The following is a 14414-nucleotide window of genomic DNA, read 5'->3' on the forward strand; positions in this document are numbered from 1 at the left end:
GGGTTCGTGCCCCGGTCCGGAAGGATCCCACATGCCGCGGAGCGGCTGGGCCCGTGAGCCATGGCCGCTGAGCCTGCGCGTCCGGAGCCTGCGCTCCGCAACGGGAGAAGCCACAGCAGTGAGGCCCGCGTACCGGAAAAAACAAAACAAAACAAAACAAAACAGTCTGTGCCATTTGTTCACCCACTTACCCATCCATTAACCATCCACTCAATATAAATTCGAGTAACTATAATATTCTATGCACAGGCATTAGGAACAGAAGTAAAAGACAGAGCCTTTGTTTTTACATAGGTTAAAGAAACAAGAAACCACCCAAACACACATCAGCCTGTTAACTGCCTTTATAGAAGGAAGTCCTGGGTATAACAAGATCCCACAAGAAAGCTATCTAACTCCCCAGGGCTGGAGAGGCAGAGGCCATTAGGAAAGGCTTTCCAGAAGCTGTGCCCCCTTGGGCTAAGTTTTTAAGGAGTTAGTTAAGGAAAAAAGGTTGGTAGGGAGTGCAGAGGAAGAAGGGAGGAAGTGCTGTTCTCAGCAGAGGACACAGCTTGTCAAAGCACAGATAGTACATGGGAGCCTGAAGCTGGGGGAGCCCAGGCAGCTCAGTGTGGCTACAGTCCTGGGGTTCAGGGAGTATGTGGAGATATGCAGCTTATAATACTGTGTAATTGGACTTCATCCTGAAGTTAAGGGGTAGCTATTAAAGTTGAATTTCAGGTTTGCATTTTAGAAATACTGGTAGCAAGTAGTGTGGTAAAATGGGGCATTGAGAAAGACCATATAGATAGGTGTCGAATTTTAATTGAGTTAGAAACCTAGTATAAATTGGTAAGGTAAAGAGCTCCAAGAACTTTAATTCTTGACTCAAGGTAACCTTTGATAATAATGAAAGATGATTATCATTATTATTATTTACCATTTTTTAGAAGACTTAAAAGACGAGGCCATTAAGGGACAGATGGTCGAAGACATACTTAAACACATACTGATTCAACCCCAAATCCCAAATGAAGTGGAACAAAGAAAAAACATTCATGAAGAAAACCACCATCAATGTCACTCTCTAGTCAACAGGGAGCTCACAATGGTAGTCCGAGGGCTCACGTGCCAAAAGGAATATCCAATCCATGCATCATCTCCTCACTCCCATCCCTTTCTGAACACCTCGCATTTTTCTTTCCAAAAGACACCAACACTCAATAGCTACTTGTCACTCTGGAGTTCCAGTAACCCTCCGGGCCTTGTAACAGTGAAATCGTTCTTTGTCCTTAAAGTAAGAGGGAGGGATCGTCTGAATCACAGGAATGTTTACCTCAACCAATTTTATTTCGCGAGGGCACAAAAGATCTTTTTCAACTGTCTTCTTTCGCAACCTGCCTTGCTAGCCAAGCCTTAGAGGTCAGTTTGTTTTGGAAGACCACTGTAGGCAATTGGAAAAGAACCAGAACCATCCCTGGCACTGATACAGAACTGAACTTTCACAGGTAAATAAAAGCTACACATTCTCTGCTTTCTAGTTTCAGTCACACTGCCTGAGAATTTGTTAATGAGTGATTTTCACATCTCCCAAGTGTTTATTCCAAAAGTTCAAAAAGGAGAAACAGAAATCAGGCACAAAGAAATCCTAGGTACGAGAACCAAATACCTATTTCTCTTTTAGGGCAGCACTTGGGATTTGGAAAGTTGATGCAAAATCAAGGAACAAAACACTTTCGCCAACAGTACCTGTGTCTGTGTGTGTGTAATTTACAAAGTCTAACCCACCTAAGAAAACCGAGGACAGGAAAATGAGGGGAAATCTAAAATGGGAGTAAAGCTAAATAAGGCTCCAAGCACACAGAACAAAACTCATAAAGTAGGTCAGGTGTGTGTATGTGCCAACGTGCATGTACATTTAGTTGGGCCGGCACAGGACTGGAGTATTTGATGTTATCTGCCTAACCTCTCTGTTATAAAACTGTTTTCACAAACAAGTTACATATAGAACCAAAAGTCAGTTTTTTGGAGGGGGGGGGGACAGATCTATGTACAAATTTTATTTGCATCCACTTACTATTTCTGTGAGCTTGGGTAAATCACTTAACTTCCCTAAGGTTAACTTCCTTATTTTTATTTTTTAATTCAAGTACAGTTGATTTACAATGTTGTGTTAGTTTCAGGTGTACAGCAGTGATTCAGTTATCTCTATCTATCTATCCATATATCTATCTATCTATCTAACTATCTACCTATTATTTTTCAGATTCATTTCCCTTATAGGTAGAATCAAAAGTCACTTTTGAGGTGATTTTAAAATATTTATTGAACTTCCAAAAATGATACTAACCTTTTGGAACAAATTGTGGCTTTCAATGGTTTGTTTCAAAATATCTAATGCAGGGACATTACACTGTGAAACTTGAAGTTTAAGCACCAATTCTAAAATGCATTCAAAGGCAAGTTTTCCTTTTTGGGTCCTTTTGCTGAACAGTGATTTTCTATGAAGGTAAGAAGAATAGTTTCTCAGGGATTGCTCAAGTGTTCTGAATTTAAATCTCTAACCTCTGGGGAGAGCTTCTTATAGAGAAAGAAGGCAAATTTGTTAATTAGGTAATAAAAGATTTTGGATCACTCTTTAAATCCTGCTGTTACTTTTCCTCTAAAAATGATACATTTTTACCTTATAGAGTTTGTTTGGGGGTGGGGCACGGTCAAATGGTTCTTGCTTTTGTTTCCCCAGGAGTGAAAATCTAAGGACAAACAAGGATACTGTATAACTCAAGTATAACAAAGCATATACTACATATAGATATATATATATTTTTTTTTAAAACAATAATTTAAAATTTGTAGTTTGGGGATTTCTTATTTTGAATAGCACATCAGTTTTAAAATATGTAAACCATGATATCCTTCTATACAACTTTATTTTTTTTTAACCTATTAGTAAAGAAAACAATCCTCCTGATTGCTTCCTCTAATATGATAAAAATGCCTAAAGCCATCATTTTAAGTAAACATATCGTCTGATTCAAAACAAGTGGCAACCCTAGCAAGCTGGAAAATAGGCTTTATCTCAAAAAACAAAACCAAAAAAGTCTGTTCATAAGGAAAAGACAAAAAGGACTTAAATCCAAATGGAAAAAAAAAATAATAGAAAGTAACAGAGACTTGAGACTTTTATTTGGTGTTCTCATCTGTTAAATGGAAATAATCATTGCTTTTACCTCACAGGGTTGTCATGAGGATTAAATAAACCCATTACATTCAAAGCAGGGAAAACAGTGTCTAGGCCCTTATTGAAGACTCAATAAATATTAGTGCTAATTATTATTATTACTATTGGCAATGGCTCATGTTATTAGACCATCTCTTGCTTTTCCACCAGGGAAGGCAAACAGTCTTAAAGGGATCACAATCTTGTGAAAATCCTGGCTGCCGAGCAATGACAGCCTGATTTCACAGAGGAAGTACACTAAAAAAATTACTCAAGATTCCCCAAATCCAGAAGTAAGAAGAGGTCATTACTGAGGGATCAGTGTTTCTGATTTGTGAAGGGAAGGCTATCATCTAAAAAAGAGATAAGGCTTGTTCTGCATTTTCCAGAGAGCTGGACTTGAATTAAATGGTGTAAGTTCCAGAGGGAAATGTCTGCTCAGTGTAAGAAAGACTCCAACGTCAAAAACTCTTCATCTTATAAAAGGATAGGCTGCCTAGAAGGGTAGAGTATACTGTTACTGAGTGTGAAAGTAGGAGTTTCATCAGCCATGGATAATAAAGAAGATTCCTTAGCCAGTCCACACTAGATGACGATAATGACAACACCAGCACCACAAGGACAGTAATGATAGTTGATACTAACTGCCCAGCACTGCTGTAAGGACTTGACCTATAGTGACCCTTACCTCAGCCACCCAGCTCCACAGCCTGTGTTTTTAACCACTACCTCCCAGCTCGGAATCCTGAGCAAGTTACCTAATCTCTCTGTGCCTCCATGATAAGTGAGGACACATAAAATGAGGATAATATGGCACTAATCTCAGAGGATACTGATGAAGATTAAATGAAACAATACATTTGTTTAGCAGCTAGAACAGTGCCTGACATGTAGCAAGTACTTTATATATACTTTTCAATAGAAAGGTCATATCAACTTTTAAGGAAACCTTTTTACTTGGATGGCAAGGTAGGGAAGGCATAACGAACTGTCTTGGCTACAGTGAGCAATCTGCCTCAAAAAAAATTTTTTTTTAAATCAACTAAGTGGAACTCAAGGCTTGCTGATTCAGGATTGAGTCTCTGAACAAAATGAGACATGAAAAATATGGGCAAAACTGCTAAAGTGAGAGTTCTGCAGTGAGATCAGATTCTCTGTATACTTTGTCATGGATGATTGTAACGTAAGACCTTGGAAAAAAACGGCCTATTCCATGACCCACTGCTGACTTCTCTTAGCATCTCCAAGATCTTGGCCAACCACTCAACTCCACTTTCAGCAGAATCCTTATTTGCTTCACACACTTGACTTTACCTAGTTCCCGCTTAACCAATTCCCAAACTTAGGTCAATCCAATCTACTTCTTTTGCACCTGACATCCAATTGCAACCTGTCATCCAATGTGGCCTAATAAAGCTCCTACTCACCCTTGTCCCTCCTTTAGATTCTCACAGAGGCTGCGTTAAACCTTTACTTCATTCAAGCTTCCAAATCTACTCCTGCCCCACCCTCAAACATCCTACACTCCTTAAAAATTGGAAAATAGAAGCAATCAGATACAAATTCTTTTCACTTTTCATATATACCTTCCTCCAAACCCCTTAACTCCTGCAACACAAATCAGTTCAACATTTACTGCTATCTTTGCCTAGCCTTTTCACTCTCCTTCCTGTTGCAAAAGAAAAAAAAAAATTATTCTAGACAACCTTTCCAAGACCAACTCTTTCTTCTATTCTCTGATGCTACTCAGGAAATATCAGTTACATCACCTTCTTCGGTTTGTTGTTTTGGCAACTATGCCCCCCAGTCTTCCACTTCTCTCTTGAATGTTCAGACTTTTTCTACTCATCTAAAAACATGCCAGTAAGAAAACAATTCTCAGTCCTGTTTCCCTCATAAGCCTTGACCCTTTCCCCCTTATATGCCAAATATCTAAGAGTGGTCTCTTGCTATAGGTATGTAGCCGGCTGAACTGATAAATGTGAACCACTGGAAGGCAATCTCATACAGGTTATTCTTGATTACAATCAATCTTTTAAGTATGCTTAAAGGTTCTGAAATCCAGCAGCTGCAGATTTGGTGACCATTAATTATATGTTCCATTTACACTGTGTTTTTGAGAAACATAATAAAGGAAAATATACAACAGAGGTTTGTTATATATGACAAACTGTACTTTAACTCAACGTTGATATGTGCTTTGGGGCTTCTAGCACAAAGTTTATAGATTAGCAATACTAATACCTTAAAAAGTTTTTTTTGAGGATAATTCTTACATGAGCTAAGCCTTTACATTCTATAGAGTAATGACTGAAGCCATGAGCAATAATATAATAATCTAAGTTGTCTATATAAACTCTTAGAGCCTTATCTGATTTAAAACTTACCACCTATATAGAAAAATAAACTTATAGAAATTAAAGTTTCTCTATACCCTCAGGGAAAAGGATCTGGTAAAAGCCCATATAACAGGAGAACAAGATGTACTGAACAAGAAGAAAGCAAGTCAGTGAGGCTGGAGCACAGAAAGAAAGGGGAGGGGGAGGCAAGGACCAGACTGCACAGGGCCTCCTAGGGCAGAATTAATACATTTTGGTATTCTATAAGAACAACAGGAAGCAAATGAAAAGCTTTAAGCTGGGAGATGGAAGGATCAGATCTGCAATTTTACAAGGATTTCTCTAGTTGCTGTATGGAGAATGAACGGGTAGCCAACCAGAATGAGTGTGAAGGGACAAGTGGGAATTAGGAGGCCTAAGAGGGAAATGATGGTAGGCTGGATCCAGGTGGCAGTACAGATGAAAGAAGATAGATTCTGGAAGATAAAATCAATAAGATTTGGTGAATGATTAGATATGAGGGAAAGAAAAGAGAGATGTCAGTGAGATGTTGGCTTCCTGAATTTATATACACATATACATGGAATGCAGAGTAACATCTTGTCTAACGAATTATTAACAGAAATTACCTATGGGTAGGGAAGATGAATTTTACATAGTAAAAGGCAGACTTACTTTTTTTTTTTTTTTTTTTTTTTTTTTACTATATAGATATCTGCATTGTTTAAATATCTTTATAAGCGGAAGGTATACATTATTTCACAGTTAAATTCAAATGCAATAAAAAGAAACAGCATTTTCCTGGGTAAAAAGGATAGGAATGGCATTTTAGGGAAAGGAACAATTTAATCAAAGGTACAAACACATGAAAGTACATGGCATATTTAGAGTATCAATTGGTCTAGTGTTTACAGAGTAAGAAGGGAGGATGTGTAACTGGGACAGGATGAGCAGAGGATTAAACCTGTGTTAGAGTATAGCCAGCTCATGAAGGACCTTATCATATGTCAAGTTAAAGAAAGCATTCTCTAAACTGCAGAAAATGGAGAAGCATATAAAGTTTTTAAGCAGGAGAACAACAAACTCAAGTTTATATTTTAGAAAGATCACTTTAGAGGCAGTGTGAAGCCTGGGCCAAAAGGGAGGTAAGAAAATACGCTGGGAGATCACTTACGCCGGAACTTAAGCTAAATCAGGGCAACAGAGATAGAGAAGGGGAGACACAAGATTCAGTTCACAAGCAGACAGGACTTGGTGATTGAGCTGGATGTGACACACAGAGAAAAGGGAAAGTCAAAGATGCTTCCCATGGTTTTAAGAAATTAGATAGGATGACATCAATTTAGGTAATCCAAGAACAAGTTACATGAAGAGATAATAAATTTTGTTTTGAAGATGCTGAGGTTAAAGTACCTCCAGAAGCAGGTCAAAGTGCCCAACAGGAAGTTGGACATATACGTTTGAATTTGAGGAACAAGGTCAGAACTGGAGCACATTAACCCTATTACCCAGAATAGAGAATTTTAAGCCTGTGGACACGATCTTACCCTCGATGTAATGCACTGAATTCTTGAGGCAACTGCCAAAAGTTGACCAGTTCCATTTATTCTCATAGTTGTAAAAATTCCACGTAATTGTTAAAGTCTCTGTAGGCAATAACTTAAAGTGAGCCGGAACATTTTGTCTTGGTTTCTTGGTCTTTTATTTTTTTCCCCTTCCCCTTTTGTTTGCCATTCTTTCTATCTACCTGCTTATCTAGTTAAGGAAGATACAGGAAATATAAGGAAGTATAATATAAAAAAATTTGTTATTAAATATTTTCATACTTTGTCTTAATTGTAAAAGGCAAAGAAAAGAACATTTCACAATTCTACCTTTAACAAAACCTAAGTTAAATAATGATTTACCTAGGTGACTCTCCCCTGATTTTCTCTGGCAAGTCACTGCCCCTTAATTAAACGACATCCCCCAGGCAGTCAACTCCAGCTGTAGCTTTAACCACAGAGGTTCCTGAAACAATTCCACGGTCCTGTTGTTGCTTACTGTCAGAAGTTTGAGTCACACTGTACCTTTGTCTAACCGATGATGCCCTAGTTTCTTGGGAGGTGGAGAGGAAGGACCTGTTGGCAAGGAAACAGCTGCTTCCTTCCTGAGCCAGGGAAAACCAAGAAGGTGACAGATGGGCAGAGCATAAAAGCAGCCAAAAGTTGCGCTGGTTCCTTGTTGGCAAGGATTTTCACTGAGGCACGATTGGGTATTTTAAAGCATATTAATGATTGAGAGAGTTTCATCTGCCTGGGTGCTCTGCTCAAGTTCAACAGGGCTTCCCACACATCTTCTACAATGGAAAAACTTTTCAATTTGCAGTGGTACAAAGAACCTGGCCTCAGCCTATGTACAGTGGGCTAAGACTGCAAGGCACTGTCCCATTTCACTTTAGGATTATGCCCAAAAGAATGCACTTTCTGGTTTAAAAAAAAAAAAAAAAAAAAGAAAAGAAATTCTGTATAGTAGTTATATTTGTACAACTTATTAGAATTACTATTAAAATTTCATTAGAAAATGTTTTTTAAAATATGTTTACTTTTATATATTTAATTTTAAAAGATTTGTTGCAAACTTTTATATTCTGTTCTTTTATCACCATCCCCCATCCACTTCGGTACCCAGAAAATTAAATATTCAAGGATTCCTGGGTAAAACAGACAACCACTGGATGGATAAAACTAACATTTTAAAAATACCTGCATATAAGTAAGTTATTGTTCTTCATCAAATAGAAATTAGCAATCACTGAAAATAACATTAAAAATTAGTGTGGGCATGAAGTATGGAATTTTAAAACATCAGTTTACTATGCTGATTAATTCAACATTTATATTTGCATCAGAACTTAATAATCGCATAAATAAATAGAGCTCTCAGTTATTTTAAAAAATCAAGGGATAACATATGTATTTAGACATATTAGCAGCGTAAAGATGTATGCTTCAACACACTTATTGGGAGAACGTCTGAAAATATTACTACACTGAATTCAAGGGCACCCGCAGGAATCTGACATAAAAGTTCTCTAGAATAACAACATTTCAGGAAATTCCAAAAAAGGAAAACGGTAAAATAGGAAATAGCCTCAAATTAATCGACAAAGTTCAGTGCTTGTTCCAACTTCATTTTTCTCTCCATTGCAAAAACAAAAACAAAACCGAGTCTCAGGATGGGTGGGTGAATCACTTAGATGAAAGTTCATCTACTGGAATAAATGGAGAGGCCGCTTGGGCAGGTGACACAGGAGAGTCGGTGGTAGTGCTGACTTTCGCTGGTGAATTACAAGAAGATCCGGCACTGCTGCTGTTTCCATCAAGGGTATCGGAAGATACACACACACCAGGATCTGACAGCTGTGCAACGTCAGAAGAAAGCATGTTGGTGATGCCCTGGAAAAATCTCTTTGGCTGATATTCAGTTTCCATTTCACATTTTCTTTTCAATGGTCCAAGAACACTTGGTCTAATGCAATTAATTGGACTCTGGCTTCTCCGGGTAGTAAATCGGGTCGTTGGGCTGGGAATAGGGCTTGGAGGCAATCCATTGCTACTCACAAAACTTTGCAAGGATGGTGAAAAACACTGCTTCCCAATTCCCCGGGTGGGTGACGGTGCTGGCGACACCGGAATGAAATCGATGCGTTTCGGGGAGGCGGATTTCTCCACGTCGTTGTCACTCAGGCTGAAACTTTCCTCCCAGGAGTGGCTTATCTGCATTGCGTTCTGCACCTCGCGCTCGTGGACGGTCTCTCGATTGATCAAGTCCATGCCCTCCTCCTGTTTGATCTGGTGCAAGCGGCTGCTGTGCATGCGGACGGGGGAGGCTGGTAGTAGCAGGCCGTGGCGGTTCGGGAACGTTGTGCTGTTTCGCCTGGCGCTCGGCGCCTCGGCCTGGAACACCGGCGAAGTGTCACTGAGGCCGTGGATCAGGGGGGCGCTGTTAGACCTCCTGAGGCCCCCGCCGCCACCGCCGCTGCCGCCGCCCTCCGCCGGGCTCCCAACCGTGCCCGGAGGCAGCTCCAGGTCCAGCTCCATCTTCTCCTGAGCCATGTCGCGGGCAGGGAGGCGGGGGCGGTGCTCAAAGACCTAGGATTCCCATTCCCCGCAGCCCAGGGCCGCTGCCGCCGCCACCGCCACCGAGAATCTGTCAGCGGGCTCGTCCCTCTGCGCGTGCGTGCCCCTTGGCGCAGGCGCCCTGCAATGTCTCTCTTCGCGGCGCCCGCTTAACGCATAATAGCTGCGCCGCAGCCCTAGGGGGAGGGGGGAGGAGTGGTTGGGCCACCAGTCAGTACGTTCCTTCCGCAGATAGCCGTGAGCGCAAACCTGCTTTAACGCATATTAATAAGGTTACCACCATATTCAGGAGTATATATTTATAAAATTAGATCTCTGAAAGAGAGGCCCTTGGCGATGTGGGGCTGTATGATTAGGAGTGGAGTTCGTCCTAACCAGAGAGGCCTTCCCTGAGGAAGGGACCATCTCCTGAGATCCCAAGAAGCAGGCCAAAAGGATGCGGTGTAGAACTGCCTGGGAAGCGGGAAGCGAGGGCTGCCAGCTGGGTGGCTGGCGGGAACCAGGAAGGGAGGGAGTGAGTGTGGCCTGGAGTGGAGAGTAAGCTGGCGGGACGTGCGGTGGTGGACCTTTATCCTGAGAACAATGAAAACTCGGCAGGTTTTTCAGCCATGGGTATAATGGCGACTGAAAAGGTCCATGGCTGCAGTCCGGGGAATAACGTTATTGAGAGATTAGAACCTACAGAAAAAGACCAGAGAGGAGGCAATCCTCGGGGCCAGAGATGATGGTAATTTGCAGTAAAGTGGTACTGTAGGAGAGGAGTTGGAGAGAATGGGAAAATCTGGGAACTAGGTCAAAGAGGGAAAAAAACCAACCTGTATTACTATTGTTTTATTTAGAATCATATTTCCAGCACAGGCATATGTGCTCAATCATGTTCATTTAGGATGAGGAATTTAATGAGGGGAAAACCAATAGGTCCTCGAACTTTAAAAACACAACACTTGGCTCATGTAAGTAACATAAACTTTCATATCATTAAAAATCGGTTTATGTTTATTCTTTAGTGTATTCAGTCAGATTTTTTCGCACATAACCAACTGTGTGCCAGGCAATGTGGTAGGAATTAGGCCCTAATATGGAGACATTTAATTTCTATTTGGGGGGGGGGAAGAGATAAATATATGGGCTATTTTTCAGATAGTGGTAAGCCTTAGGAAAAAATAAAATAGGGTGGTGTGATAGAACACTACTGGTAGAAGGGAGGGGGCGATTAGATAGAGCTGGGATCTAAATGACAAGAAGCAAGTCCTGCGGACATCTGGGGGATGAATATCCCAACCATAGAGACTAGCAGGTGCAAAGGCCTAAGGCAAACGTTAAGTGTGGTGAGCTGGCAAGAAAAGAAAAAAGGGCCGTGCCGCGGAAGCATAAGCTGGGGAGTGGTATGAGGGGGTAAAAGAGTTTGGCTCTTATTCTAAATATGATGAAAAGCCACTGGGGAGTTTTAAGCAGGAGAGTGATATTATCTGGTTTATGTTTTAGATATCCCTTTGGCTCTGTGGCAAACAGGCTGAAAGAGGGCAGGAGTGGAGACAAAGATGGATTAGGAGCCATGGCAACAGTACAGACAAGAGATTATTGGACTAGGGTTGTATCAATGGCGATGGGGGAGAAGTAGATGGATTCAGGATATGTTTTGGAAGTAGAACCGGTAGGATGTGCAGATGGATTAGATTTAGATGGTGAAAGAAATAGATAATTCAAAGGCAACTCAGAGGTGTTTTACTTAAACTGGGTAGATGGCAGTATCATTTACTGAGATAGGGAAAGAGTGCATTTAGAGGAGTAGAAATTAAGAGTTCTGTTTTGGTTGATTTGAGTTGGAAGTGTCTATTAGATATCCATGTGCCTAGGTGAACTGAAAGAGAGCTTAGTGATTTTTGTTTGGCCTCCTTTTTGCAGTTGAAGAAAGTAAGATCCAGAGAGGCCGGCACAGTCAGCATCACATAGCTTGTTTAGTAGTGGGAACCAGTACTAGACTCGAGTATGAGAATCCTAGTCCATACCCTTTCCACTGTCTCTCAAACAGCTTTTAATTTGAAGTCCCCATAGAATACAGATCCTGATAATGAAATAGTGTTGATTATTCATACCTGTAATTATAGAAACTGATTTAAATTTTCCAAGTGCCAGACACTATTCAAGGTGTATCATACGTAGAATCTCATTTAATCCTCACACTAACCCTAGGAAGTAAGCAGCACTGTTGTATTTTGCAGGGGAAACTGAGATGCAGGGATTCAGTGATGTGCCCAGGATGACAGGAAGCGGTGGGACCTGGCCCTTCTGGCTCCAGAGCGTGGGCACAATAGTGCCTTCCCCACATGCAATAACATTTCACACTAGGAGAAACCACTTCCAGACTGTTTGCACCTTTGTGAGTGCAATGGTATTTGAGACAGAATTTGAAGGACAGGTAGGATTTTAATAGATGATATTTTATACAGAATTGGAAGCATGAGTATAAAATAGCAAATTTGGCTAATACATAAAGTACATGGAGAAGATTAGGTAATGGGGAAAAGTTGGAAATTAAATTTGGAGTCAGAGAATTGCAGCTCTGAATGCCAAACGAAAGTGCCTGTATTTAACGTGTGGGGCAATACGAAGCCATTGACAAGAGGAATGACACAATGAGAGCTATGCTTTAGGGCCTGCCAGGGGGATGGATCTTAGATAGAGGGAAGTGGAAGAATGGAAGGTGGAAAGAACCAACATGTTCTAAGTGCCCAATGCTGCCAGGCCCTTTAAACACTCTATAGTTCCACTTAATTCTCATTGTAATCCTATAAAGCAGATACTGTTATGCTCATCTTATAAAGGGACAAGTGAGGTTCAAAAATTGCAAAAGGCCCTATAGCTACATGGAAGAACAAAGATCTGAACCAATATGAATCAAGATCTCACTTCAAAACCTATATTCTTTTTGCTGCTTTCCCCATGAAACAACGGACAAAGGATTAATCTCCAAAATATACAAACATCTCATGGAGCTCAATATCAAAAAAAAATTCAATTAAAAAATGGGCGGAAGACCTAAATGGACATTTCACCAAAGAAGACATACAGATGGCCAAGAGGCACATGAAAAGATGCTCAACATCACTAATCATTAGAGAAATGCACAAGAGGCACATGAAAAGATGCTCAACATCACTAATTATTAGAGAAATGCAAATCAAAACTACAATGAGGTATCACCTCACACCGGTCAGAATGCCCATTATCAAAAAACCTAGAGACTATAAATGCTGGAAAGGGTGTGGTGAAAAAGGAACCCTCCTGCACTGTTGGTGGGAATGTAAATTGATACAACCACTATGGAGAACAGTATGGAGGTTCCTTCAAAAACTAAAAATAGAAGTACCATATGACCCAGGAATTCCACTACTGGGCATACACCCTGAGAAAACCATAACTCAAAGAGTCATGTACCACAATGTTCACTGCAGCACTATTTACAATTGCCAGGACATGGAACCAACCTTAATGTCCATTGACAGTTGAATGGATAAAGAAGATGTGGCATATATATACAATGGAATATTACTCAGCCATAAAAAGAAATGAAATTGAGCTATTTGTAGTGAGGTGGATGGACCTAGAGTCTGTCATACAGAGTGAAGTAAGTCAGAAAGAGAAAAACAAATACCATATGCTAACACATATATGGAATCTAAAAAAAAAAGAAAAAATGGTACTGATGAACCTAGTGGCAGGGCAGGAATAAAGACGTAGACATAGAGGATGGACTTGAGGACACGGGGGTGGGGGTGGGGAGGAGGAAGCTGGGGCAAAGCGAGAGAGTAGCATCAACATATATACACACTACCAAATATAAAATAGCTAGCTAGTGGGAAGCAGCAGCATAGCACAGGAAGATGAGCTCGGTGCTTTGCAATGACCTAGAGAGGTGGGATGGGGAGGGTGGGAGGGAGGCTCAGGGGGGAGGGGATGTGGGGATGTATGTGTGCATGGGGCTCATTCACTTTGTTGTACGACAGAGACTAACACAGTATTGGAAGCAATTATACTCCAATAAAGATCTATTTAAAAAAATAAAGATGGAGAATTTGATGGCTAACTCTGAGATGAAAAGAGGGTCTAAACTAAAGTTGGGAATGGCAGAAAAAGGAGATGGATGTGGAGACCGGAGGGTAACAACCCAGAACCTGACTGCCTGGCCGTATGGAGGATGAACAGAGAGGAGTCACAAACAACTGAAGTTCAAGCATGAGCAGCTGAAAGAATGGTACAACAGTACTGAATAAAAACAGAAGAGAGAGGAAGAGCTTCCGGAAGAAAATCAATATTAGATGAATAGGAAAAAAGTATTAACTATAGAGCTTATTTTATAATATCCATAGCATATTGCTAATTTGCATATTACTAAATTATTTCTATCAATAGTATGCCTCAAATGTGCCAACACTGTTCATCCATGTCTGGATAAACACAATAACTATCTTTACTAATAAAGTACAGAGATGGTGATAACTACAAAATCAAACATACACCTATTAGAGATCTTCACTCATTTCCCTGTTTCTACCCTTGTCTCTACAGTCAATTCTCCACCCTATGTTCAAGGTCATCCTTCAAAATAAGACTTGAAGGGGCTTCCCTGGTGGCGCAGTGGTTGCGCGTCCGCCTGCCGATGCAGGGGAGCCGGGTTCGCGCCCCGGTCTGGGATCCCACATGCCGCGGAGCGGCTGGGCCCGTGAGCCATGGCCGCTGGGCCTGCGCGTCCGG

At 40.9% G+C, this 14414-nt stretch overlaps 2 protein-coding genes across 4 annotated transcripts in view; both read right to left on the minus strand.

Annotated features, from left to right (window-relative positions):
- Window positions 1-14414, minus strand: part of PIP5K1B (phosphatidylinositol-4-phosphate 5-kinase type 1 beta) — a 453566-nt gene that overhangs the window by 258593 nt on the left and 180559 nt on the right. The window contains exon 2 of one of the 3 annotated variants that reach the window (XM_055087149.1): window positions 2663-2732. The exons of the other annotated variants lie outside the window; for them this stretch is intronic. The gene's annotated coding sequence lies outside the window, so the exon portion shown is untranslated. The remainder of the gene's footprint in view (window positions 1-2662; window positions 2733-14414) is intronic. 3 annotated transcript variants of the gene reach the window in all.
- The window catches only part of PABIR1 (PP2A Aalpha (PPP2R1A) and B55A (PPP2R2A) interacting phosphatase regulator 1), a 79204-nt gene continuing 72834 nt past the window's right edge, over window positions 8045-14414 (minus strand). Inside the window, exon 2 of the mRNA XM_007107174.4 lies at window positions 8045-9835. Coding sequence (XP_007107236.1) covers window positions 8769-9635 — 867 coding nt within the window. The 5' untranslated portion in view covers window positions 9636-9835 and the 3' untranslated portion in view covers window positions 8045-8768. The remainder of the gene's footprint in view (window positions 9836-14414) is intronic.

This window comes from Physeter macrocephalus, chromosome 9, assembly GCF_002837175.3.
Source record: "Physeter macrocephalus isolate SW-GA chromosome 9, ASM283717v5, whole genome shotgun sequence".
Lineage (NCBI taxonomy): Eukaryota > Metazoa > Chordata > Mammalia > Artiodactyla > Physeteridae > Physeter > Physeter macrocephalus.